The sequence below is a fragment of the Theropithecus gelada genome, chromosome 14, assembly GCF_003255815.1.
Source record: "Theropithecus gelada isolate Dixy chromosome 14, Tgel_1.0, whole genome shotgun sequence".
In the NCBI taxonomy this organism is placed as follows: Eukaryota; Metazoa; Chordata; class Mammalia; order Primates; family Cercopithecidae; genus Theropithecus; species Theropithecus gelada.
In genome coordinates, this window is record NC_037682.1 from 78,460,286 (window position 1) to 78,487,621 (window position 27,336).

Consider the following 27,336-nt stretch of genomic DNA (forward strand, 5'->3'; position numbering starts at 1 on the left):
TTATCACGATACAAAATTAATTTTAATTTTTTTCTTTTACATGAATGAAGCAACATGGTGCACTATTGAGAACACTGGAGTAGGAGTCAGGAGACTTCAGTTTTATTTCCAGTTTGGCCATCACTTATTCATTGTGTGCCCTTAATTATGTTAATAATCTTAATTGCTGTGCCATTAACCACTGTGCATTTCAGGTGGAGGAAGTTTGGGGAATAACAACTAGCTTCCTAAAGCATTCTTACTTTAGGAAGTATGAGTACAGTATAAAAGTATGAGAATTTCTCAGATGTTTTGAGTGTGACATTCTCTTGTGCTTGTTGCTTTGGAACAACCCCCTCCTGGAAGAGCTGTTTGACAAATACCTCAGAAGATTCAGTGTGAAGTCAAGAGTAAGCCTTAGAGGTTGTTTTCCAGCTGTCTCATCTTGCACATGAAATGGCCATGCAACTAATAAGCAGCCAAGCTTATAGAAATAAGACTGTGGCTCCTGGTCCAGTGTTCTTTCCATTGCACCATATTGCCTTACACTAAAAATAAATCAGCAGTTTGAAAATAATTTTGATTGTTTTGGAAGGCAAATGTGGCTGTTCCCTTTGACATATTTTGGCTTAGGCACTCCAGGAGGGAAATAATTGTAGTGGGTGAAAGAACAGAGATGGAGGCTCCATCAAGTCAAGGGCCTAGAAATGGACAAGGGGACATAAATACTCAAAACAACTGTTCATGTTTTATTTATGTAACATTTGGCCCCTGAATTGACTGAAGGTACCTCCAACCCCACTCCCTACTCCAACCTAGTACTCCATACCTGAGACTAAAGAAATCCTACAACTACACACACCAACTGAACAACCCCCTTCCTCCCTGCTGCAAATTGTAGCTGTGCAAGTCCTTCACTTTTGCCTGGGGAGAAGTGGCAAAGGAGGGAGGAGACAAATGGTTATTTTGGGGCATACTCTACCAGGCTATGAATCTTTTGCCTTCAAGCTATCCAACAACCTTTTCTCACTGTATCACCCCAGATCATCTAGTTATAGAACTAGGATATAAAAATTCAAATGGAAACAAAACCCAATAACCTAAATAAAGGACTTTAGGGCAATTTCTTTATATGCAAGCTGCTTTTGAGACTACGGTATAGAGGGGAAGGTCTTGGTCAGCTCCCAGAAAACCTTGGAAAAAATTAATCTGTGATATGTACTCAGCACATCAGAGCACTCACTCCTTGAAGAAAGTGGGCTTATTTCAGACTCAGCCAGCTGGCTGGGTTGCTTCCAAGACTTGAAAGTTCACACAGTCACCTGTTCAGGTTCAGTGCAGCAGAAAAACATATTGGCTCATTCCTAGGATTGAGCTCAAGCAGACGGAAAACAAACTGCCTATGGAGACCCTTGTAGAAGAATGTGGAGAGAATAGAGAAAGGAAGTGCAAGTTAAAAGACCAGTCAGACAAAGAAGAAGGCATCAGAGGTAGGCCAATGATTTCTGAATACAATCTGTCACTCTTTACTGCTATGAGCCCAGTCATATTGCTTAGCCAAGGGTAAGTAAAGTTAAATTTACAAATAATCACTATATTATTATTATTATTACTTTTTTTTTTTTTTTGAGATGGAGTCTCACTGTTGCCCAGGCTGGAGTGCAGTGGCATAATCTCAGCTCACTGCAACTTCCACCTCCCAGGTTCAAGCGACTCTCCTGCCTCAGCCTCCCAAGTAGCTGGGATTAATGTCATGTGCCACCATGCCTGGCTAATTTTTTTAGTTTTTGTATAGATGGGGTTTCACCATATTGGCCAGGCTGGTCTCGAACTCCTGACCTGAAGTGATCCGCCCATCTAGGCCATCCAAAGTGCTGGGATTACAGGCGTGAACCACTGCACCCAGCCACAAATAATCACTATATTATTTCTAACAAATACATTCTAGTCCTAGAATCCTGCATCTGACCTTAACTATGAGCTTACTTACTTTATGGACCTCAGGTCCTATGACTCTCAGGCTCTTAGATCATCATCTCTTTGCTGGCTCCCCATTGCTCAAAGGGGCCAAAACTCAGATGACTGTAGGGTCCAGGCAGGTAACGCAAATGCAGGAAGTGATCTGGATATAAGTGGGTTGGAGACATGTTAGCTTACTTAACATTTCTTATGAAAAACGAAGAGTGGCAGTTTTATCACTCTGATGTTTGTAGAAAAAAGCTGGATTCTCATACCTATGTCTGCACTAATCTGTTGTGATAGTTGTTTTGGTGGAAGCAAATGAAGAACATCCTAGGACTCCAAAGATTTTTTGTTTTTTTTAACCAAAGACTTTTTATTTTCTTTTTGAGATGGAGTCTCGCTCTGTCACCCAGGCTGGAGTTCAGTGGCACAATCTGGGCTCACTGCAACCTCCGCCTCCTGGGTTCAAGCGATTCTCCTGCATCATCCTCCCCCTAAGTAGCTGGGACTAAAGATGTGCGCCACCACGCCCAGCTAATTTTTGTATTTTTAGTATAGATGGGGTTTCACCATATTGGCCAGGCTGGTCTCAAACTCTTGACCTCAGGTGATCTGCCTGCCTTGGCCTCCCAGAGTGCTACAATTACAGGTGGGAGCCACCAAACACAGCCACAGACATTTTCAAAGGGTCCTAGGGACCCCAAAAAGTATGGCTTGCCAGGCCACACTTTGAGGACTGTTCCTCTAGCAGGTTGTTGCTTTGTGGAAATGTGGCCCAAGTGGTATCAAATCTTCCAATTTTTCTAATTTTAGTATATGTGCTACCAAAGTGAGCACAATCTTCTGATTTTTCAAAAGAAGCAGAGATCCTGACTTTAATGTGAAATCTATTGGTTGTTAAATGTTGACTTGTTGAAACAAAAAACGCTAATTAGGCCTAACAAAACATACCAATGGGTGAACACTGGCTTGTGGATGTCTGTTTTCTATGTGTGGCCTACAGGATTGTGTATCAACTTCTAGCCTAATATTCACATGCTTTCTCATTTCTATAGACTCATCCCCCACTGTGCCCTACACAGACCCCCTTCTTTGGGCAAAATTATCTATTCATGTTCTTTTTTTTTCTTTGAGGTGGGGTCTTGCTCTGTCACCCAGGGAGGAGTGCAGTGACACAGTCTTGGCTCACTGCAGCCTCAACCTCCTGGGCTCAGGTGATCCTCCTACTTCAGCCTCCTGAGTAGCTAGGACCACAGGTGTGCACCACCATGCCTGGCTAATTTTTGTACTTTTTGTAGAGACAGGGTTTTGCCATGTTGCCTAGGCTGGTTTTGAACTCCTGAGCTCAAATGATCTGCCCACCTTGGCCTCCCAAAGTGCTGGGATTACAGGCGTGAGCCACTATGCTTGGCCTATTCATGCTCTTCTAACATGTCTGCCCTTCCCCAGTTTCATCCTTCGTTCATTTTTCTTTCCTGCAGCCTGAACTGTCCTTCCTTTTATTTCAATCTATCTCCATCCTACTCACCTTTTAGTACCCTTTTCACATCTCGCTTCCTCCAGGAAAACTTACCACTGAATTCTGGAGTGGCTTCTCTCCTCTGAACATGTCAGATCCTTAAAGACTACAACATTTGGCTGGGCACAGTGGCTCACGCCTGTAATCCTAGCACTTTGGCAGGCTGAGGTGGGTGGATCACCTGAGATCAGGAGTTTGAAGCCAGCCTGGCCAACATGGCAAAACCCCGTCTCTACTACAAAAAAAAAAAAAAAAAAAAAAAAAGTTAAAAAAAAAAGTTAGTTGGGAGTAGTGGCATGCACCTGTTATCCCAGCTACTCAGGAGACTGAGATGGGAGAATTGCCTGAACCTGGGAGGCAGAAGTTGCAATGAGCTGAGATTGGGTTACTGCACTCCAGCCTGGTGACAGAGTAAGACTCCATCTCAAAAAAAAAAAAAAAAAGATTGTAACATTTATTTTTGACTTACACATTTTGCATCGTTGTCCTAAGTTGTTATTTAGTAAATGTGTATTACAAAGCACTTAGCACTGTTAGCAGATAAGATGACCTCCAAATGGAAGCTCTCACTTTTTTGTTTATATCTTATTTTTCTCTTCAACTATATCTACTGAAAGATCTTTACAGGCAAAATGTCTAAATCTACAGATATCAAAGTTGTAAAACTGCCACTTGTTCATTTTTCGTAAGAAATGTTAACTAAACTAACATGTCTCCTGGTCGTGTTATATCCAGCCCACTTCTTGCATTTATGTTAGTTGCCCCTTTTTGTCCTCTAAATACTTAGCACAGTGCTTTCTTTGCAAATATACAGCAAAAACATTTTTTTACATCACAATAGAACAAGGGGTGATTATTTAAAGATAAGAGAGTGTATCTTATATGAAAATTTCCCTTGGTAAAAACTACACGGTTAGTGGTTTGAGAGTTGAAAGGAAACTCGTTTTCATTCATTCTTTATTCTACAGATATCTCATCACCCAAGAGACTTCGAGATAGACAAGCTTTGTTCCCTGCCAAAGTGACAAATGTCAGCTTGCTGGAAAAGACTGACCGAAGTGAGAGTGGTGAGAAGATTATGACCTCTGAAAGGTAATGCACTGACTTTTTTTTTTTTTCCTGTTGTACTTTACTAAATATATTTTTGAGTCATTGCTTAATGCAGGGAACTGTAATTGTTCATTAATTTATTTATCCAGTGTTCTTGACAGCTTTCTACATGCAACATGATGGGAAAAATAAAGGTGACCAAGGTTCACCATCTAGTGGGGAAGTCAGACATATGCAGAGGGATAAATTATGATTCAGTAGAATATATGTTATGACGCAGGCGGAAACAAAATAGCACAGAGTATTTTGTAGATTCGGGCTTCCCAAATCTACAAAACTTTCCTGTTTTCTGAGTGCTTGGATATTATGATGTGACACAGTGTTATATTTACATCAAATTGGAAAGTAGTTTTGCCAAACATAGCCAGCACTCCATTAGTTCTCAATAAACATTACTTGAATGAATGAGTGTATTACAATTTATCATGGTCGTTTTCTTCTTGTGATGGTATGTCAAAAGATTTCTATAATATTTTATCCTTGTCTCTTTGAGTAGGATACTTTTTAAGACCTCAAATCAGTCAACCATATTTAACCATGCTCATTCATTAAGTGTTTACTGAGCACCTATGTACTTTGCATTGTGCCACCAACCTTTAATTTATTGTGTCAAAATTTATCAGCTATCATACGTGCAATTTATGTACTTTGTGGATTACTAAAGTCGTGTTTAAAACTCTGGAAATGCTTGTTTTGGATAATATCACTGTTATGAAAGATAATTGAGAATTAGATGTATAGTCCTTTAATTCAATACAACAAACATTGAGTATTACCATGTGCCAGGTACTATTCTAGGCACTGAAGATTCAGAGTTACAGACATATTAACCTGCTTTTAGAAAACTTACAGTCTTGTAGGAAGACTGAAATTAAAAAAACAGTGCATGCGATGAAGATAACAAAAGTATGGAGGCTGCAAAAGGAGACAGTAATTGTTGGAAGTTGTTGGTAAAGGTTTCCTATAGAAGTTGACCCAAAAATGTTTGTTTCCTGTAGAAGTTAACCAAAAAATAGGCCAGGTGCAGTGGCTCATGCCTGTAATCCCAGCACTATGGGAGGCCGAGGTGGGCGGATCACGAGGTCAGGAGATCGAGACCATCCTGGCTAATACGGTGAAACCCCATCTCTACTAAAAATACAAAAAATTAGTCGGGTGTGGTGGCAGGCACCTGTATTCCCAGCTACTTGGGAGGCTGAGGCAGGAGAATGGCGTGAACCTGGGAGGCAGAGCTTGCAGTGAGTAGAGAGTGCGCCACTGCACTCCAGCCTGGGCGACAGAGCAAGACTCCGTCTCAAAAAAAAAAAAAAAAAGTTAACCAAAAAATATTTTTTGTGCGATTACTAAAACAATACATGTTTAACATAGAAATTTTGAGGAAACCAAAAAAGTAAGAGTTACAAAAAATCACCCATAATCCCTCTACATAGAGGAAACTTTGTATTAACCTTATGGTACATGTCGTTTATTTCAATGCATATACAATATATACAGTACTTACACTTGGAATATACATACTTTTTAAATAAAATTAGATCATATTATATGAATTTTTGTTACATTTAATAAGTGGTGATTTCCCCATGATATTAAATATTCCAAAGCCTTAACAAATAATTGCACATCATCTTAATGAAAGATTAAACCTTTTGTTTAACCAATCTGCTATTGGATATTTAGATGGCTTCCAGTTTTTAAGTACTATAAATAATGTTGTGAAAATATAATTAAACATAATTCCTTGCATACATCTGGATATTCCATAGGATAAAAACTTTAAATTTCAGAGATAAGAGGTGAGTCCATTTTCATGCTTTTGATACACATTGCCAATTATCTTCTTCATGATTGTAGCAAATTATCCTCTCAGCAACAGTAATATGACAGAGTGCTATCTTTTCTACAGTTTTGCTAATACTTTAGCAAAGTGAAATGATGGTATTCATTATTGTTTTTAACCTGTGTTTGTTTGACTTCTAGTGGGTTTTTTCTTGTTTTGTTTTTGAGACAGCATCTCACTCTGTCACCAACGCTAAAGAACAGTGGCATGATCATGGCTCACTGCAGCTCAACCTGCTGGGCTCAAGTGATTTTACTGCCTCAGACCCCCAAGTAGCTGGGACTATAGGTGTACACCACCACACCAGCTAATTTTTTTGATTTTTTTTTTTTTTTAAGAGATGGGGTCTTAGTATGTTGTGTAGGCTGGTCTAGAACTCCTGGCCTCAAGCAATTCTCCCACTTAGGTCTCTCAAAGTGCTGGGATTACAGGCGTGAGCCACCACACCTGGCCTGCATTTATTTTTACCTTGTTTCTTAGCCATTTGTAGTTCTTTTACAAATTTCCTGCTTGAATCCTGTGTCCTTTTTCAGCTGGGAGCTTTAATTTTTCTTAAAAACAAGTGGTATTTCTTACAAAGAGAACTTCATATATCATAGGTATGAATAGTTTTCTGATGTGTATGTTTTAAACATTTTCCTAATTCTTTTTTTCTTTTTAATTTTGTTTCTGCACCATTTAGTGTACAGAAGTTTAAAATATATCTTTTCTGATTTACCAGCCTGTCCAAGTCCCCAAACACCATGTTTGGGAATGTCAGTCCATAATTACATTTTCATTTTGAAGAAAAATATTCTTTTAGAAGAGTAAAGAATGATCTAGAGGGATAAGATTAGCAGCAGGGGAAGGGATGTAATAAAATGGAAAAGTGTAGCACAATTTACCAGATCAAGGCAGTAGTCTAGGCAATCTGTTTCCAACAAATGACCCTAAGGCCTCAGAGGGCCTTAAGAGCACATCAAAAACTGAGAGTGAGGTCATATGGGTGGGACTCTGGGCTCTATGTCCTCACTTCCACTGGAGGATGTGTGCTGCTTTTCTGTTTTATATATTGGGGTTTGAGTAAGATTTGTTTAAACTAAGAAGGATAGTACTTTCATTGTTTAACAGTTGAGTATAACTCATCTAGGGAAAGGTTATAAGGGTATGAAACAAAGATCAGACAGAAAGCTTTAGCTTTGACTGTTGGGGATTAGTTAAGGGAGGTTAACGAGGAGATGTCAAAGATGACCCCAGATTTTGGCTTAGGTAACTGGGAGAAGATGGCATTATTCAAAATAGTGACTACTATAGGAAGTGCAAATTTGGCTGGTGCTGAAGGGCATGTAGTGGTTAGTGATTCTGTAAAATTTTCACTCCAAGTTAGAGGATTAAAAAAAATACAAGTGAATTGTCTTGGATCATAAGAATCCAGATTGAGACATATTTCTTATTGCTTCCTCATGTCAGTTGCATCTAACAGGTTATTTAAATCAAACTTTTAGGGAATCAGCATTCGCTCAACCCCAGATTTTGAGGCCTAAGAGAAGTTATTAAAAAATAAAGGGTTCTGCATCTAGCAATATGGTGTTCTAAATAATCTGAAAAGGTCCTCTACTGAGAGCCAAATCTAGTCCACCACATGTTTTTATAAATAGTTTCACCGAAACACTGCTATGCCCCTCCATTTGCATATTATCTGCACCTGCTACTTGCATCAGGGACTGTGTGGCCCTCAAAGCCTAAAATATTAACTCTCTGGCCCTTTTCATAAAAAGTTTGCCAACCCCTGCTCTAAAGGATCTTATTTTCATCTCAGGCTCCTGACTTCTGACAGATAGAGTTGGGCTAAAAATGAGGTCAGAATCCAAAATTACAAAGACCACGTGGAAATAAGCTGCCACATAATGAGAGCCATCAGAAACAAAAGATGGAAGAATTGAGCTCTCAAGGATTTTGGATCGTGACCATTATAAAATACAGAATATAGAATAAGATGTTTAAAATCTTTACATGAATTAAAAGAATGGAAAGTATGAACAAGTTATAAGAAATTAGAAAACATGACCAGTGAGGTCAGAGTCGAGCATTTGCATTTTGGAATTGCAGTAAGGGAGTATAGACTTATACAATACTTAATTCATTGGTTATTCAGAAGACTCAAGTTTTATTACTTTTTCCAAATGAATAGAGGTTTTTAGTAGGGGCACTTTCTCATTTTATGCTGTGGTTCATTTAGTGTCAGTTATTTGGTACTTTGTAATTTGCTGAACCTTCTTTTCTAGCTTGAATACTTTTACGGTAATTGTTTTATGTATACTTGAAGACACTGTATACTACTATTCCTTAGACGTAAATTTCTAGATATTTAGATATTAGCTAAACCTTGTTAAAATAAGTTATTAAAAGCTTTAAAATCCTTACTTTTTTTTTGAGAGAGATATTAAAAATCTTTAACCATGATGGTATATTTTTCAGTAATTATGTCAATTTTTGCTTCTTAAGCAATATTAAATTCTACACGTCTGGGATTTTTTGGTAGATAGCTCCTTTTATCATTATGAAATATTTTCCTTTGTCTCTACTAAAATCTTTTGCCTTCATTTCTGTAGTACATAATTAACAATGCAACATTTGATTAGTATTTTACCTGGAATAGCCTTTTAATGCCATTTTAAGAATTTTTGTGTGTGTTTTATTATTTCATGTGTGTCTCTACTAAATAGCTTATATTTGGATGTTTTAAAACTCAATCTAGACTTTAATTTCAGTTGTAATTATTGGTATATTTTAACCTATCTTTACTGTCTTATTTTGTATTTTCTATTTACTGTGCATTTAACTTCATTATTAGCCTTTTTCTGTTGGACTGATCACATTTCTTTAGTATGCTTTGAATTTCCTTTGACCACATTTCTTCAGTATGCTTTCAATTTCCTTCAAACTGCATCCCCTTCCAAACCTGTATTTTTGTTGTCTAGAACTTTTGTTCCAAATTGGTTTTAAGTGTTAAAAAATTTGTATTATTTTATGGTCAATGATTAATTTGGATTTGCCAACATGTTTACCAATTTCTTTGGTCACCATCATTTCCTCTTTTTTCTTTTTCTTTTCTTTTCTTCCTTTTTATTTTTTTTCCCAGGCTGGAGCACAGTGGCGCGATCTTGGCTCACTGCAACCTCTGCCTCCCACACTCAACCAATTCTCCTGCCTCAGCCTCCTGAGTAGTTGGATTACAGGCGCACACCACCATGTCTCGTTATTTTTGTATTTTTAGTAGAGACAGGGTTTCACCATGTTGGCCAGGCTGGTCTCGAGCTCCTGACCTCAAGTGATCCTCCTGCCTTGGCCTCCCAAAGTGCTGGGATTACAGGCGTGGGCCACCACACCTGGCCTGTTTCTTATATCCCTGTCCTTCCTCCTGGGTTCGTTTTTCTTCTTGCTAAAGTATATCCTGTAATGGTTCCCTGTCTTTTCAGTACACTTGTTCTTTGTATTGCTTAAAATGATTCTTATTGTGTTATCGCTCTTGAATGCTGATTCTTGGTTCATAGTTATTTTCCTTTAGCATTTTAATGATATTGCTCCATTTTCTCCTGACAGTTGTCCTGATGCAACGTCTGAGTCAATATGGTTGTCATTCTTTCTTGTAGCTTTTAAGAATTTTTCTTATTTCTTGATGTTCTGCATGACTGTTCTTAGGAGTCATGACTTTCTGGAAAATTCTTATCTGTTATTTTCTAGAATATTGTTCTTTGCCATTTCCTTTATCCTAAAAATTCAGCACTCCTATTCAATGCATGTTTGAGCGTCTGAATCTATTCTCTATTTCTCTACTTTTAAATGGTTTCATTCTTGGCCTGGCGAGGTGGCTCATGCCTGTAATACCAGCACTTTGGGAGGCCAAGGTGGGCAGACTATGAGGTCAGGAGTCCGAGACCAGTCTGACCAACATGGTGAAGCCCGTGTCTACTAAAAATACAAAAATTAGCTGAGTGTGGTGGTATGCACCTGTAATCCCAGCTACTCCAGAGGCTGAGGCAGGAGAATCGCTTAAACTTGGGAGGCACAGTTTGCAGTGAGCTGAGATGGCGCCATTGTACTTCAGCCTGGGTGACAGAGCGAGACTCTGTCTCAAAAATTAAAATAAAATAAATAAAGTTAAAAAATAAATATTTTCATTCTTCGAGCTGCTTTTTAGGTGATAATATCAGTCCTATTTTCTAATGAATACTAGTATTAATATTAATACTCACCCCTAATTCATGTCCCTCCACCACAATGACCACAGGCACCTTCCAACTGAAGGACTGCACTGGTTTGTTTGCTTGGAATGTCTTTTCCATCAGATATCTACACCGTTGTTCCCTTACTTCCTTCAGGTATTTACTCATATGTCACTTCCTTGGTAAGAACTTCCCTGGCCATTCTCTTTACAGTTTAACACTCCATTCCTCCAGCATTGCAAGGCATTTACTATAGAGTTCACTTATTTATCTTGTCACTGGGCTCTCTATCTCCATCAGAATGTTAATTCCATGAGGGCAGGGACTTTTCTATGTGTGTATTTTGTTCTTCATTGCTTCTCCTGTGCTTAGAACAGTGTACATGGTAAGCACTCAATACATTTCTGTGGAATGAATAAATTTCATCACCATTTCACACAATTGGTAACTGAGATTTTGTAAGATTACACAGCTGGTCTGATGTCAGTCGTCTTGTAAGCAAGAAAGCTGGGATTCAAACCCACCTTTATCTGACACAAATTCAGATTCTGTGGTACATATTCTTAACCTCTACACATACAGCTGTTCTGAACTAAACCACTGAGGTATTTTTCTTCATCTTATACTTGGCCTCTATAATTATTATTGTTCTTGAGGTCAGACTGTATTAAACATTAATTAATGTTGCATTGTTTTTACAGCTTATCATCTCCAAGTTGTCTGAAACATGACAGTGACATGAAGCCCCAAACATCTCCAGCTTGTCAGGATCATGATAAGGCAGGACAGGTACAGTGTTTCCAAACAAATAAGCCCCATCAAAATCTTATACTGATTTTTGTTTCTCAAAGAGAGTTCTGGGAATCTCTTGCTTAATTATATGAGTATGGCTGAAGTACTTAAGTACTCAGGCTCAAAACTGAACTGTGATAAATCTATCTACTAGTCAAGATGCACTGGTAAACAAAAAAAAAAATTGAGAAATCCCTTTCTAAGTTTCAGCTGCTTCTGATGAAGTGCGAGTTCAGAAGATCCTTTAGAGTATTTCTGGGGTCCACTCTGCAAATCTCATTTTGCTGTCACTAATATATCCATTAATAACAGGTTTCTTGATATACCTAGCCTTTGGAGAGCTTGTGAAGGGAATGTGAAAGCAAAAAGGTAAAATGTAAAAATTTATTTGTCCTGAAATTTGGGATTGTAGGAAATGTGCTATGTATGTTTGCAACGAGCACAGCGAAATTCCCCGTTGTACTACGGTGAGGAAAGGAGGAGAGAGATAGAAGATGAGCGACTCATACAGCAGTATCAGATGTTGAAAGATCAGGAGGCTCTCTTCAGACACCAGGTAGTCCGACACCTCGATCAGTCTTTAATATGGGGCAGTAGAACATGATTATATAATGTAATTTATTATTATTTTTTATTGGCACAGGGTCTCACTCTGTCACCCAGGTTGAAATGCAGTGGCACAACCTCCGCTCACTGCAGCCTCGACCTACTTGGGCTCAGGTGATCCTTCTACCTCAGCCTCCAGATTAGCTGGGACTACAGGCACATGTCACTACACCTGGCTAATTTATGTATTTTTTGTAGAGATGGAGTTTCACCATGTTGCCCAGGGTGGTCTCCAACTCCTGGGTTCAAGCATTCCTCCTGCCTCTGCCTCCCAAAGTGCTGGGATTACAGGCATGACCTACTGAGCCCAGCCTATAATGTAATTTAAAAATGTTCCATCATGTCTGTACTGTGACATATCTAATCATGTATTTACTGTTAGACTAAAACTTGTGTTGACGTTTTCACTAATAATAAACAACAATCAGATGAATATCCATGTAGTCGAATGTTTGCACATATCACTGATTTTCTTTAACCTAAGGTCTGAATTTTAAAGGTGAAATTATTGGATTTATGTTTCTTTATTTCTGATAAAATACAACTCTGGTGAAGGCTTTTACCCTTCATATTCATGTCTTACTTCAAGCTAAGACAGAAAGGCACTTTTACACTTGCTGTATCCAGATTTATGTGGTGTCTAATAATTGACCCTACTGACTGCCCTTTCCTGCATTTGTGATGAGTTCTTCCATTCCTTAGATCCCTCTAGTGGTACCTAAAGGCCAAGAATAGGAAATAAAATACCTTTCCCAATCTACTTTTATAAATCTATAGAGATATCAGAAAGTACCATTGCCTCCAAAAGGCAGGTTTCTACCATGGCTGGATTATTTTAATGTAATAGAATTAAAATTTTTCAAGGCTCCACTTCAATATGTAATTAAAAATTTAATTTAAAACTTTTTTATATACAATAGCTGAAAAGTCTGGCTACTAGAGAACAGAATCAGAAAAATGCTGCCTATAATCTTGGAGTTGCTGAAGCTATAAGAAGCCACAAGAATGAGAAACCAGAATTTTATGTAAGTCTTTTTAAAATTTCTATTGCTAACACCTGGCCCATTGTGAGTCTTTGGATCCACTCCCTGTGTTGCAGGTTGTGCCTTTTTTTTCTTTTTTGAGACGGAGTCTTGCTCCATCACCCAGGCTGGAGTGCAATGGTGCGGTCTCGGCTCACTGCAACCTCTGCCTCCCAGGTTCAAGCCATTCTCCTGCCTCAGCCTCCCGAGTAGCTGGGATTATAGGTGCCTGCCACCATGCCCCGCTAACTTTTGTATTTTTAGTAGAGACAGGGTTTCACCATGTTGGCCAGCTGGTCTTGAACTCCTGGTCTCATGATCTGCCTGTTTTGGCTTCCCAAAGTGCTGGGATTACAAGTGTGAGCCACTGCGCCCGGCCAGTTGTGCCATTTTTTTTTAAGCAGCGGAGTTGAAAAGTGGGTGGTGCAGTTTGAAGCTTTCTTCTAGGTCAGGCCTTGCCCGGTGTCTATAGCCACACCACTCACATTCACTGTACTGTTCCCACTAGTCACTGCAGTTCTTGTTAATTATGGTAATTCTCAACCAGGATGTGGGATGGGTGGAGAGGAGGGAGCAATATACTACTGAAGTCCAGCCCAAGGACCCCAGAGAACCAGCACTATCAGCATCGCCTGGGAGCTTGCTGGAAATGCTGAATCTAGGGCCCCACCCCAGACTCCCTGAATGGGCATCTATGGTGGAATAAGATCCCCAGGTGATTTGTATTTGCATTAATGTTTGGGAAACCAAGATTCAGATGGTGGTGAGCCAACTGCTTCACTGCTTGATTTAATGTTTTCAATCATCATGTGCCTACCTTCATTTCTGCCTGAATCTTTCTCTTTATATACCACCATCTAGGCAGTCGACACTCTGGACGTAAATCTAATAAAATATAATTCATTTATTCATCATCAAACATTTATTGAATTCCTCCATGCCGGCCACTGTGCTGGTGTCTAGGAATTCAAGGTTCCCTCTTCTGAAGAGGTCTCTAGTGGGAGAGACAGACACTTAAAGAGACAACTGTGTGGTATAACCAATGCGATGATAAATCTCTGAAAAAGGGCACTGTATGAGCAAAAGAAGAGATTCATTAACTTAGACCAGAGATTTGGGAAGACTTTCTGGTATACAAGAGTTAGGTAGAGAAACCAAGGGAGGAAGAGCATTCCAGGCAGGGAAGCAGGGAAGGAAGGAGAGAGAGAGCATGGGGCTTCTGAAATTTAGGCATGATCATTCTCTATTCTTACGTATAAACTCCAGATTATATTTATCACTGCTGTGTATCTCTTCTTTGATATATCTATACACATCTTAAATTTAAAAAGACCCAAACAGAACTTTTGATTCCCTCCTTAACTTGTTCCTTTCTGTCTTCTCATGTAAGTGGTATCACACACCAGCCATTTTGCACAAACGTGTTATCTAGTCACGATCTCAGTATTCCTTTCTCTGTTCCTGACATCCGATCATTTGCAAGTCCAGTTGCCTTTACCTCCAAAATGTATCTAATATCTGTCCAAATGTCGTCTTTAATGTTGCCACACTGAAAGTGCTGCTAAGCCACACTGTTATGCTCAACTTCTGCAATACTTCCCTTAGATTCACTGCTTGCATTCTTGCTCTCCTATAATTTATTCTCCACACAGCAGCCAAAGTGATACTATGATATTGTTAATGAAAACATACTATTCTCCCATTGAAAACCTCCACTGGCCTCCCATTGAGTTAAAATGAAATTTAGACTCCTCACCTTCAACTGTCAAATTCTACACACTTTGACTTCTGCCTTCCTCTTGGTCACTATGCCTTCTCCTTTCCCTTGGTCACTATGCCTCAGCCACAGAGACTTTTTTCCTGCTCACTGAACATGCGTAGCTTGTTTCCATCTAGTGTCTTCGCACTTAATGTTCCTTCTGTATGGAACACAGGTCTCCCTGATATTTACAGTGAGGGTGATTCATCTTCTCCATGGAAAAGCCTTCCCTTAATAACCAACCAGTTTAGCTCTTTTCCCACCCAGCCACTTGCTATCATAAGGGCTTCCTAGCACTTAGCACTATCTTAAATGACCCGATGTACCGTTTCTTGTTCCTTGTCTGTCTCCTGCACCAGCATGCAGGCTTGATGAGTGTGAGGATCTCTGTTGTTGCTCACTGTTGGATCACCAGGGTCTGGAATGGCCAGGCCCACAGTAGGTATTCAGTTTGCCCTCTTTCCAGCTCCTCTCTGTCCCTGCATGATTTTGCACGCACTCAGAATTCCTTCTTCCTTCCATCTGGATGTTGTAAATGCTAACTCACAACCTACTCCATGGAGTCCTTTTTCCTCTGTCTCAGCAATGGGATTCCAGTTGAAATTGACCCAATTGTCCCACAGACAGGTTTTTTTGTTTGTTTATTTTTGTTTTTATTTTAAATAAACATAGAAATTGACCCTTTTGGTCTTAAAGCTTGAAACTTAACATTTGTTTTATCTGAGTTTCTTCCTCAGGAAAAAACCACTAGGCCTTCCAAAAAGTATCAAAGAATTGAAACTCATCAGATTATTGCATTCAGACAATGAGCCAGGCCCCTCCACTGACCATGATTGCTTCCTTATCCCTCCCGAATTCTGGTTTTCCCATACATAGTTTCAATTCTTCCCTGCTATATAAACCCCTACTTTTAGTTGGTCAAGGAGATGGATTTGAGACTGATCTCTCATCTCCTTGGCTACAGCACCCAATTAAAGCCTTCTTCCTGGGCAATAATCATTGTCTCAGTGATTGGCTTCCTGTGCGGTGAGGACCTAGACCAAACCCCTGGTGTTTTGGTAACATAGTCAGCTCAGCTCAGCTTTATCCTTGAACACACTCATATGATTCTGTGGGTTACCTCAACACTAGCTGGTCAGTGTGTTGAGGGCTGGGCAAATATTATAAATTAAGAAATATTTTCTGTTTGATTTTAGTCTTCTGAATTATTAACTTTGTTTTTTGGTATTCTAGCATAAATGAATTGCTTCTCTTTCATTCTAGAAATCCTTCCTATTTGACAAACGGCCACTCAGTCCTGCGTTTAATGCTCTTAAGCAAGAGGAATATTCCCGGAGTCTCCTGAAACAAATGGATAACAGACAGGAAAACGAAATAAAGCAAAGACAATACAGAGAGTTGATGGATCGCCTGGAACAAGTGCAACTCACAGAGGAGTAAGTCCAGCTACACACGCTCTGAAAGATGGATTTGGAATTTTCATGTGGTTACTTTCCATGTAGGATTGAATCAGCATTGGTAGTTTCATTAGCACGCTGTAACCAACTGAGCAGACTAACCCAGTTAGCAGCCAGTACTGAAATGGGAAAAGTTCTCTTATCCCCCTCGCAGGGCACGCAATGGGGGTGTGGCTTGCTTCTTCAGTGCCCTGCTGCTCAAACCTCTAGGAGAGCATACAGATGGGCAGGCTGTGGGGCTCTGGCCACACAGCGGCATCTAGGGGTGAATGTTTACAGCTCCTGAAGCCCCAGCGGGCATGTGTTACAGAGAGCTCTTTTAGTTTAGCCGTCTGTAGGGGGCTTGTGTTAGGGCAATTAGACCCCTGCCTTATCGCAAGGAGAGGGCTTTCTGTATCCAAGGGTTCTTGCCTTGGTATACCAGAAGAATCGGATCACACGTGGGCTTGGAGAATGAGTGCAAGGTTTTACTGAGTGGAAGTAGCTTTCAACAGATGGATGAGCCAGAAAGGAGATGGTTTTCCCCTGGGGTTGGGCTGCTGTGCGGCCCGGGTTCCCCTCCAACCACCTCAGCCAAACTCCACGTTATTCTGCAGGTTGACGGCCTGCTGGCGTACCAGTGCCTCTTGGTGTGCTCTGGACATCCTCTCAACGTCCAGCCCCTTGTGTGTTCCTCTGCTGATGTGTTTCTCTTGACGTCTAGCCACTTGTGTGCCTGCCTGCTAGGGTTTCAGGGGTTTTTAGAGGTACAGGATGGGGGTGTGGCAGACCAGGGTGGTCTTGAGAAATGCAACATTTAGGCAGGAAAACAAAAATGCCTGTCCTCATCTAGGTCCATGGGCACAGGTGGAACCCTAGCCAGGCACCATGTCCTAGGGTGGAGTCCTAGCCAGGGGCCATGCCCTTCCCCCACTTCCATATCATTTAAAGGGAGCACGCTCTTCCCTTCCCAGCACTTCCCTTCTGTATCAGTACCATAATTTTTTATTACAAAAATGAAAAAGCTGTCATAGTTATAATTATAGTAGTGATAGTCATCTGTAATTACTATAATACAGAGCATAATCCTGTATTGTTTTTGCAATCGCCAATACCAGTAGATGAAGAAAGGGACTCGTCTTGAGCAGCTGTTCCTAGCTATTAGATGTTCAAATGACCTCATGGCAAAGCTGAGGTTTTATTATAATTATGTAGGGGTGTCCCAGGGAACCTGAGGGCAGGAATGTACAGGGAACATAGGAAGGACTGGAACCAGTGACTAAAAAGCCACGTAAAGCGGCTTTCCCTCTGCTTACATACACAGCCCCTTAGTTAACATTGTCTGTGTTCCAGCTCAAACTTGGAGAGTGGTACTCTCAATTCCACATTTTCAGGAAAGAGCATCTGATTGGTCCAGAATGGGCTATCTGAGGCCTGGGATAGGGTCAGGGACATGGAGTTTATATATGCCTAAGGGGGCCCACATTTTTGCTGCTGAGATTGGGAGAACAACTATGGAGGCTGTTATAGTGTGAACAGAAACTCCTAAAACAAATAAGAAGCAAGCTTCTGTGATGAAAAAATGTATTTCTATAAAATGTGTATGTTCCATTATACTCACTTGAAAGATCGTATATGGGTTCTTTAGAAGTTACATATAATAGAACCATAATTTTTAATAGGATAGGTAACTTAAGAGATTTCAAAATAGATCAGTTTATAGAATGAATAGTCACTTCCTGCTTTCTTATCTAGATTTTTAAAATAACTGGTGGGTGTAGGAAGAGGTGGAGTGGTGGTGATGTGTCTGCTGTTTTAGTAGTAAGCCATTTGGACAATATGGTCAGTCACCTGTCTATACCTGTCCTGTCCTGTGTTCAACACGCTGTTCACTAGCCTATGGAGTTTTTGTTTTGTTTTGTTTTGTTTTTTTGGGTTTTTTTTTGCTGGAGTCTCGCTCTGTTGCCCAGGCTGGAGTGCAGTGGTGTGATTTTGGCTTACTGCAACCTCCACCTCCCAGGTTCATGCAATTCTCCTGCCTTAGCCTCCTGAGTAGCTGGGATTACAGGCACCCACCACCACCCCCGGCTAATTTTTGTATTTTTAGTAGAGACAGGGTTTCACCACGTTGGCCAGGTTGGTCTCAGACTCCTGACCTCAAGTGATCTGCCCACTGCAGCCTCCCAAAGTGCTGGGATTACACACATGAGCCACTGTGCCCGGTCGCCTATGGATTTGAGTTACTCTTTTCTTTCTTAAAATGAAAGCTACCAGAATAAAACATCCATTTTTATTTACCAGACTCTTATTCCTATTTAATATTTATTAAACCTGTTTTGATGATGTTAATCCGTATTACTAAAGACTGCAAAACTGTGGTCCATCTTCTCCTGTTCTTAACTGCCAGACTTGCTGTGCAAAGAGCGAAATTTTTAAAAGATAAGATGGAAGAAACACAGTGTTACAAGAGAGCTTTGGATGCACAGGTAAGGGGACAAATATTACTGTTTTTAAAATTATGCAATGCTTCAATAACATCCTAAAATATGTATAAGTTGTTATATTTTTATGTGTTGTGCATTTGGTAGTTTTTGTGCCCCACATTCCTTCCTGTAAGACACTGGTATTTTACCACATTACAGGGTTGTGCATAAAGTTTATTCCCTGATAGAATGCTTATGTGCATTATGTGTATCTCTGCATTATGTGTATCTTTGTTTAAGATAAAGAACAAACCCTCCCGGCTGCCGCCCTTTGAGCCAGACTCCTCTGAGCCCATCTTTGGTAAGAATGAAGGTGAACTGATGGTGGAAAAGCAAAAGCGAGAACAAAATTACATGAAACACCAGCTGGAGGCGGCTGCTAACCACAAGAGGAAAGCCATCCTGCATCAACTAGTGGACCAGAGGCGGGATTTGCAAATGCTTCAGAGGACACAAAGAGAGTAAGGAGACCCCTGATCTTTCTCCCTCCACCTTTCCTCACTTATTCCGCCTCCTTTCTCTCTCTTTCTCCACCCTGTCCCTGCCCCTCATCTTTCTCATACAATAGTAGAGAAGTAAGAATAGTAAGAATAATAGCTAACACACTGAGGAGTTATTTGTGTGAGACATTGTTTTAAACTTATTACACGCTTCATCTTGTTTTATCCTAATTCCTTATCTGAAGAAAAAGTTACTAAGTAAAATTTTAAAAACCTCTCTTGACACTTTAGTGTTTTCCAAAGTGGTTGTACTACTTTACATTCCCAACCAATAGTGTATGAGAATTCCAGTCCTCCCCATCATTCCCAGCACTTGGGGTAATCAGTCTTTATTTTATTTTATTTTATTGATTGAGACAGGGTTTTGCTCTGTCACCCAGACTGGAGTGCAGTGGCATGATCATGGCTCACTGCAGCCTCAACATCCTGGACTCAAGCAGTTCTCCCACCTCAGCCTCTGGAGTATCTGGGACTACAGGCGAGTACCACCATGCCCAGCTAATTTTTAACCTTTTTGGGGAGACAGGGTCTCACTATGTTGCCCAGGCTGGTCTTGAACTTCTGGGTTCAAGCAATCCTCCTGCCTCAGCTTCCCAAAGTGTTGGGATTATAGGTGTGAGCCACAGCACCCAGCCCGATCAGTCTTTTTAATTTTAGCTGTTCTAATAGGTGTATAGTGCTGTCTCATGCTTTAATTTGCATTTCTTTAATGACTAGTGATGTTGAACATCATTTCATATGCCTATTTGCCATCCGTGTATATCTTCTTTGGTTAAGGGTATAAAGTATCAATCCAAATCTTTTGCTTATTTTATAAACTCTTTTCTCATTGTTGAGTTTTGAAAGTTCTTTATATATTCTGTGTACAAGTCCTTTATCTGATATATTTGTAAAGCCTAAACATGCCTGAAAGGAAGATGTCTTTCCCACTGAATTTTTTTAAAAAATGTAATCCCTTAGGTAAGCATTCAGCTCCTCTTTAGCTTCTGTTTTATAACAGCAGAACCACCATCACTTGTCCCATAGTGGGAAGCAAAGTGTGCTTTCCATAGCCAGATATGGGACCCTCTGTATTTGTTGCTAAGACTATTGCTACTGCCTCTTCTGCTTCTGTTAGCTTCTCTAGTTATTTCCTAAGCTTGGAATCAGGAGGGTTAAACCCTGTCACTTTTAAGTTGTATGACTTGGGCCATATCACATGTAAGGTCTCTGAGCCTTATTGTCCTCATATGAGAAAGAAGAATAATCACATCTGCCCCTCCTATCCTTACTGGGAGAATTAGATGAGATTATGTATGTGAGAGCATTTGCGGAAACTGTACAAATCCCTATTTCTGTTTTGGTCAGATCTTGTTTTCTGTTTACATATTCTTTACTAGTTATTGCAGATTCTCTCACTTCCCTTATCTTTTCCAACTCCCTTCCCTGGTCCCTCTCTGGTTCATCTCAACATGTGATCTTAGATTCTCTTGTGACAAATAGAAGGCCACTTTCTTTCAAAGGGGATAATTTAGTCAGAGTGATCCAGACAGGACTCTAAGCTATTTATACTTGTTTTTTTTCTTTTTGCTCTTATTTTAAAAAATAACAATTCATTCTCATTAAAAGAAATCAACTGAAGGCTAGCTGGGCACGATGGCTCACGCCTGTAATCCTACCACTTTGGGAGACCAAGGCAGGCAGATCACTTGAGCCCAGGAGTTTGAGAACAGCCTAGGCAACATGGTGAAACTCCGTCATTACTAAAAATACAAAAATTAGCTGGGTGTGGTGGTGCGTGCCTGTAATCCCAGCTATTCGGGTGGCTGAGGCACAAGAATGCTTGAACCTGGGAGGCAGAGGTTGCAGTGAGCTGAGATTGCGCCACGGCACTTCAGCCTGGGCAAGAGAGATTGCCTCAAAAAAAAAAAAAAAAAGGCTAATAATCTCCCCTACTAAGTAGCCAATATATATGTGCATATTGCTTAAATAGGAAATGTTTAAAAATTTTTTTGTAAAAAAATAATTAAAAAATAGGATACATATTAACCTTCATTATTTTTTACAAAAAAATTTAAACAATTTTTCCTATTTAAGCAATATGCACACATATTTTTCCTTCCACTTTTGTAAATGAAATAGTCTATGAGATCTCATCTATTACTCTGCAAACTAATCTTTCTTTAACCTAACAATGTCATATACAAATCAGTACATATATATAAGAATCATCTTCTTTAATAGCAGCATATTATCTATAATATAGATGTATAACAACTTAACTTTTGCATTATTGATGAACATTCACTTTGTTTCCAGATATTTTGCTATTACAACAATTCTGAATTAAACATTTTTAATATAGTGGTTCTTGTTTCTATCAGATAAATTCCCAAAAGTGGGGCTGCTGGGTCAAGTGTATGGTACATTTAATTTTCCTTTTTTTTTTTTTTTTTTTTTTTGAGACAGAGGCTCAATCTGTCGCCCAGGCTGGAGTACAGTGGTGCAATCTTGGCTCACTGAAACCTCTGCCTCCTAGGTTCGGGTAATTCTCATGCCCCAGTCTCACAGTAGCTGGGACTAGAGGCACACGCCACCACTCCTGGCTAATATATGATACATTTGAAATATTACCAGAAACTGACAGTTAAATTGCTAAGAAGGCATAGCAACTTGTTTCTCAGCAGTGTTGTGAGAATGCCAGTTGTCCCCCACATAATCTCTGCCTCATTTTCTTACTTTCTAGGCATTTAAAATGCTTTTAACCTATCATTTAAAAAATAACATAATAATGGCCAACAAGCAAATGAAAAATGATTAACAACATGAATTATTATGAAAGTGCAAACCAAAATCACAGTGAGATACCATGTCACATCCATCAGGATAGCTACTATGAAAAAAAAATAACAAGAGTTGGTGAGAAGTAGAAACCTTTGTGTACTGTTGGTGTGAACATAAAATGGTACAGTTGCTATGGAAAACAGTATGGTGGTTCCTCAAAAAATTAAAAATAGAACTACTACATCATCCAGTAATTCCCCTTCTGGCTATGTGTTCAAAAAAATTGAAAGCTGATCTCAAAAGTTATCTGTACAGCCATGTTCATAGCAGTACTTTTTATAACAGCCAAGAAGTAGAAGCATTCCAAGTGTCCATTGACAGATGAATGGATAAACAAAATGTAGTGTGTGTATATATACACACTGTACAATGGAATTGTTATTCACTCTTAAAAAGGAAGAAAGTTCTAACACATGCTACACTGTGGATGAACCTCAAGGTCATTACGTTAAGTGAAATAAACCAGTCACAAAAAGACAAAATACTGTATGACTCCACTTATATGAGTTATCCAGAGAAGTAAAAATCACAGAAACAGAAAGCAGAATGGTGGTTGCCAAGCGCTAGAGGAGGCAGAAATGGGGAGCTGTTTAATGGTATAGTTTCGGTTTTGTAATATGGAAGCGTTCTGGAGATTGGTTGCATAACATGAATGTACTTAACACTAAGTAACTGTACACTTGAAAATGGTTAAGATAGTAAATTTTGTTACGCATTTTTTAAAAACCACAATAAAAAAATCTACAAAAAGAAAAATAACGGCCGGGCGCGGTGGCTCAAGCCTGTAATCCCAGCACTTTGGGAGGCCGAGACGGGTGGATCACGAGGTCAGGAGATCGAGACCATCCTGGCTAACACGGTGAAACCCCGTCTCTACTAAGAAATAAAAAAAAAAAACTAGCCGGGCGAGGTGGCGGGCGCCTGTAGTCCCAGCTACTCGGGAGGCTGAGGCCGGAGAATGGCGTGAACCCGGGAGGCGGAGCTTGCAGTGAGCTGAGATCCGGCCACTGCACTCTAGCCTGGGCTACAGAGCGAGACTCTGTCTCAAAAAAAAAAAAAAAAAAAAAAAAAAAAAGAAAAATAACTTATGAAAAAAGTAATAGGTACTCTTCAGTCATTGAGCTCCAACTATGTGATAGGCACTGGCACTTCCTGTGTATCATTTGGTCTTTATAATAACCACACAATAGCTGCTCAATCAATGCTTGTTAGATGAAAAGGTGTGCCGTTTTAGGAAAAGTGAGACAGTAGAGAGGACATTAACTGATTTTTATTGGAGGATCCTGACACCCAGTGGCTGCTGCTACCTGTAACACAAAGCCCTTCAGAGCAGGCTACATCAACAGTTACATTTTGTGAAGCTCCTTCTAGATTTCAATGAGAACTGACAGTAAAAGTTTCAGTTTGGCAAGAAATAGACACATAATCTGAACCAGGCTTAAGGTGATTCACAACAGTAGTGATGGAGTGTTTGGAGACCAGTGATAGAAACACAACACTGGGAATATCTCCCTATGAAGAGAGAGATTATACTGCAGTCACTTCTTCGATGACATGGCCTTCACCAAACATTCCTGTTGTTTTTTTTCTTGCCTTCTTCACAATGTTAATGTTTTCTCTATTTGCTTTTCCGTTGCTTAGTCACTTGTGTTTATTTTCTCTTTTTGTAGACTTTCATTTGTATACCTATCTATTTTCCCTTGTAAAATGTCTGCAGTGACTGGTAGGCTGAGTACTGGCAGCTTAGAGGCTGGACTAAAAGGAAAGAAACAGAGTATAGGAAATCCATTTGGGATGATTCTTCAGATAAGTTACATTAGCCTCAAAGGAAATTAATAGTTTTACAGGCTGAAGTTGTTAATTGAAAAAAGGTTTCAATCCTATTAAATCAAACCAGGATTGAAGATGAAAGACCTCTGACCCATAAATTATTTGAGAGCTAGAAATTTCAGTATGCTTTTACAGTGTTCACACTTTTTAGTATATTTCAGAGTAGTGAACAAAACCAGAAGGTTTTTCTGTTTAACATAAAAGGAATGGGGCTCCCAAAGTTGGTGCATGCTCTTACCAAGTATTATGGAGTCAGGCTGTTCTTTTCTCTCCAGGCATGTGGCAGACAGAACCGCTGAGCTGGAGCGAGTAAATAGAATCAACCAATGCTTACAGGAGGACTGGGAAAGGAGTGCTGCGATGAAGAAGCAGCGAGACCTGGAGGAGAAGGCTTTTGAACGGTAATGCCTGATTGGAACCCCAAAATTCTCCCGCTTCTTGTGGGACGGCAATGGGTTTCAAGTGGAACTCCACTTGATTAGTAGTGGCTGCCTAGAGAACTCTGTGAAGAAAGCAAGTCTGTATTCCATAGGAAATACTGCCATGATTGATTAGAAATGTTTGTTATAGACATGGGATTGAAGAATGCTGCGTTGTATGCTAGGTATTTACTAACCCTGCTCTAATATTTGCCTCTGCTTAGGGTGGCTTTATTTGCTTTTTGTGGAGAGTGAAGATTCTCTTTGGAAATAACTATTTGGAAGTAGGGGGAGTGAGTTTCCAATCTGAACATTTTCAAGGCTTAGGGAATGGTTATTTAAGAGCAGGGCCAGGGGTCGTAAGATTGGCAATTGGAAAAGTAAGATGCCTATTATGGAGCCAACCAAGAGCATCCTTCTGAAATTATTATATGCCTGACCTCTCCTCAGCTTAACTATTCACATCACTGCTGTTGTATTACACCTTGAAAACAAAATTAAAATACGAATGTAAGGTATGATTTTATAGCATGTTAAAAATGTGATGAAACAGATCAAGTCTATACAACCAAATTATTAAAACCCAAATATACCAAAATAATAGTTTAAATTGCCAATTATCAATTAATTTTTAAGCATGGATAAAATCTGTAGAATGGATCTTGATCTGTAACTCTCCTTTTCCTTTTAGGTTTTCTTGTAAAGCATTTCTCACCTATCTTTCTAATGAGTAGAACCCATATTTTGTGACAATGAAAGTATGAGTGATGATGTGGAAAATAGGATCCAAAGGAGAAGTGGAGTCATTTGGCTTAGAAAAAAGGAGAGGAAAGGGCAGTTGGGGATTTCAGGCTATTTTCTCAATGATCTGGGAAGGCAGGTAAAAGTCAGTGAGATTAATGCTAGGAAGATTTCAGTTGTGTTTGGGAAGAGTGCTTGGCCAACATGGTGATAAAGGATTGAGGAGACCCAGAAAATAATGTTGAGTGGCAGGCTAACAAATCTACTCCAGGTATATCGTGAAGCAGACTTGTCTGAGGACCTAGGCCAAGTGTGGACAGATACTTGAGCAGGCAGCAGTAGGAAGAAGGAATTGGTTGGTATAAAAAGAAAATAAAGCAAAAGTAAAACCAAAGTCCATATGCATGCAGTTAGCACATGATACTCTGTTCCAGCCAGGTAGGTCTTCCCCTGCTCACTTCCAAGGTAGTTTATTCTTTTTTCTTTTAAGACTGCCCTTGATAATCCTTCTTAAACAGAATTCTGGCTGGATGCCATGACTCATGCCTGTAATCCCAGCACTTTGGAAGGCTGAGGCGGATGGATTACTAGAGTTCAGAAGTTTGAGACTAGCCTGAGCAAATACGGTGAAACCCCGTCTCTACCAAAAATACAAAAATTAGCTTGGTGTGGTAGTACACACCCGGCATTCCAGCTACTCAGGAGGCTGAGGTGGGTGGATCGCTGGAGCCCAGGAAGTCGAGGCTGCAGTGAGCTGTGATCGACCCACTGCATTCCAGCCTGGTGACAGAGGGAGACCCAGTATCAAAAAAAAAAAAAAAAAAAAAGAAAGAAAAGAAAAATCCATCTATGGAGAAATTTTGATGGGGTGGAAGAGCACATGAGGGACTGTCTTTCATAATGAAGAAAAACTATCAAAGGGGAAAATCAGTTACTACTGCCTGTTTCTCTCTGCTTTTAGTTGCTTTCATCTTCCTCTTTGTCTCCACTCCCTCTCCTGCCCTTAATTCTCCAGAGGCTTCTGGCCTCCTGGGATATTTCACTGTAAGTCCACTTAACTCTCTGCTGTTGTTAGCTGATAACCAGCAACTTAATGGTTGATCTTCCTCTCAAACACTGTCTCCTGGGAGCTCAGCAGGTAGAGGTATAATCCACATGGCAAAACAGTCAATACAGAGGCTTTGGAGCCACTGTCGGCTGGCTGTGTGACCTTCAGCAAGTTCTCTGTGGGCTTGGGTGGCTGAGGCTGGGAGGGGTAGAGTCAGACTGCTGTGAAGGCACAAGTTGGGGCTTTTTATTAAGTGGAGAATGACAAGCCAGCAGAGGTTTGGAAGCAGGGGATGTCAGGAGGGGGTGAACTGCCACATGGCAAGCAGGGAACACAAGGTGTTACTTTTCTTTTGTGTACCTCCTGCCATACCAGCTTCCAAGTTGGGCCTCTAGAGGCTCCAGAAACCTGCTAATCTGCATTTGCTCTCCTCTCCTCAGGGCTTCAGACAAGCTGTTTCTCCTAGACCAGTGTGAGAAGTATCGGCGCTGCAAGCAGTGCCAGAGGCGCACCTCCAATGTGGGCGAGAGCAACCTGTGGCCCCTGAACAAGTTCCTGCCAGGCTCCCGGTTGCTTGTGTAAAACTCAAAGTTTGGATCTGTGTTTCCTGGGGGAAGTTTTTATCTTTTACATGTTTGGGGGTGATTGTGAAACTGCATATTTTTACCTCAGAGAAAAAAATCATTGTTTAGGTTTGGTGCTTTCATTAGATTGCTTGTTAAGCCCTTATTGAATTCACTCCTGCCTTTCTCCCACCCCCACTTATTTCCTATACTCATCTCTGATGGCAGTGAAGGTGTCTAAATGGTCCTGAGGGCTAGAACCTGCTGCACGGGGGCTGGGAAGGGGACTCAGATTCATTATGGCTGCTGGGGTACTGCTGACCCAGCCCTGCTGCTGCTCCGTGACTTTGTGTACAAAACTTTTTTCGTCTGTAATGAATAGTGGCAATAATAAATATTTTCTAAGTGCCCGACTGTGCACGACAATTCATAATGGTACATTTTACCCCTCTCCCCTCCCCCAACCCTAGACTTTTCCAGAGGGGTATATGTGTGAACATCACAGAGATGGGTTTGACTATTTACCTAGGAGGCCAGAAAAATGCTCCCCGAGTTTTCTCATTGATGACATACCTGGGACTTTAGTGGGGCCTCCCAAGATATCATTCCCTTGTCCAGCTATTTCCATGCTCTTGGAATAACTGTGCACTGTGAGGTGAGTCTCCCACTACTTCACTTCATTCTTGAGCTGTAGGTGCT

The 27,336-nt window shown here is 40.2% G+C and overlaps 1 protein-coding gene across 2 annotated transcripts in view; it reads left to right on the plus strand.

Annotated features, from left to right (window-relative positions):
- The window catches only part of CCDC81 (coiled-coil domain containing 81), a 48,348-nt gene extending 21,301 nt beyond the window's left edge, over positions 1 to 27,047 (plus strand). For both annotated transcript variants that reach the window (XM_025357288.1, XM_025357289.1), the window contains 10 exons: positions 1,348 to 1,469; positions 4,429 to 4,552; positions 11,317 to 11,404; positions 11,820 to 11,963; positions 12,934 to 13,038; positions 16,058 to 16,230; positions 18,638 to 18,716; positions 18,954 to 19,174; positions 24,142 to 24,267; positions 26,515 to 27,047. In XM_025357288.1, the coding sequence (XP_025213073.1) occupies positions 1,348 to 1,469; positions 4,429 to 4,552; positions 11,317 to 11,404; positions 11,820 to 11,963; positions 12,934 to 13,038; positions 16,058 to 16,230; positions 18,638 to 18,716; positions 18,954 to 19,174; positions 24,142 to 24,267; positions 26,515 to 26,656 (1,324 nt within the window). In that variant the 3' untranslated portion in view covers positions 26,657 to 27,047. The remainder of the gene's footprint in view (positions 1 to 1,347; positions 1,470 to 4,428; positions 4,553 to 11,316; positions 11,405 to 11,819; positions 11,964 to 12,933; positions 13,039 to 16,057; positions 16,231 to 18,637; positions 18,717 to 18,953; positions 19,175 to 24,141; positions 24,268 to 26,514) is intronic.
- The last annotated feature ends 289 nt before the right edge of the window (positions 27,048 to 27,336 follow it).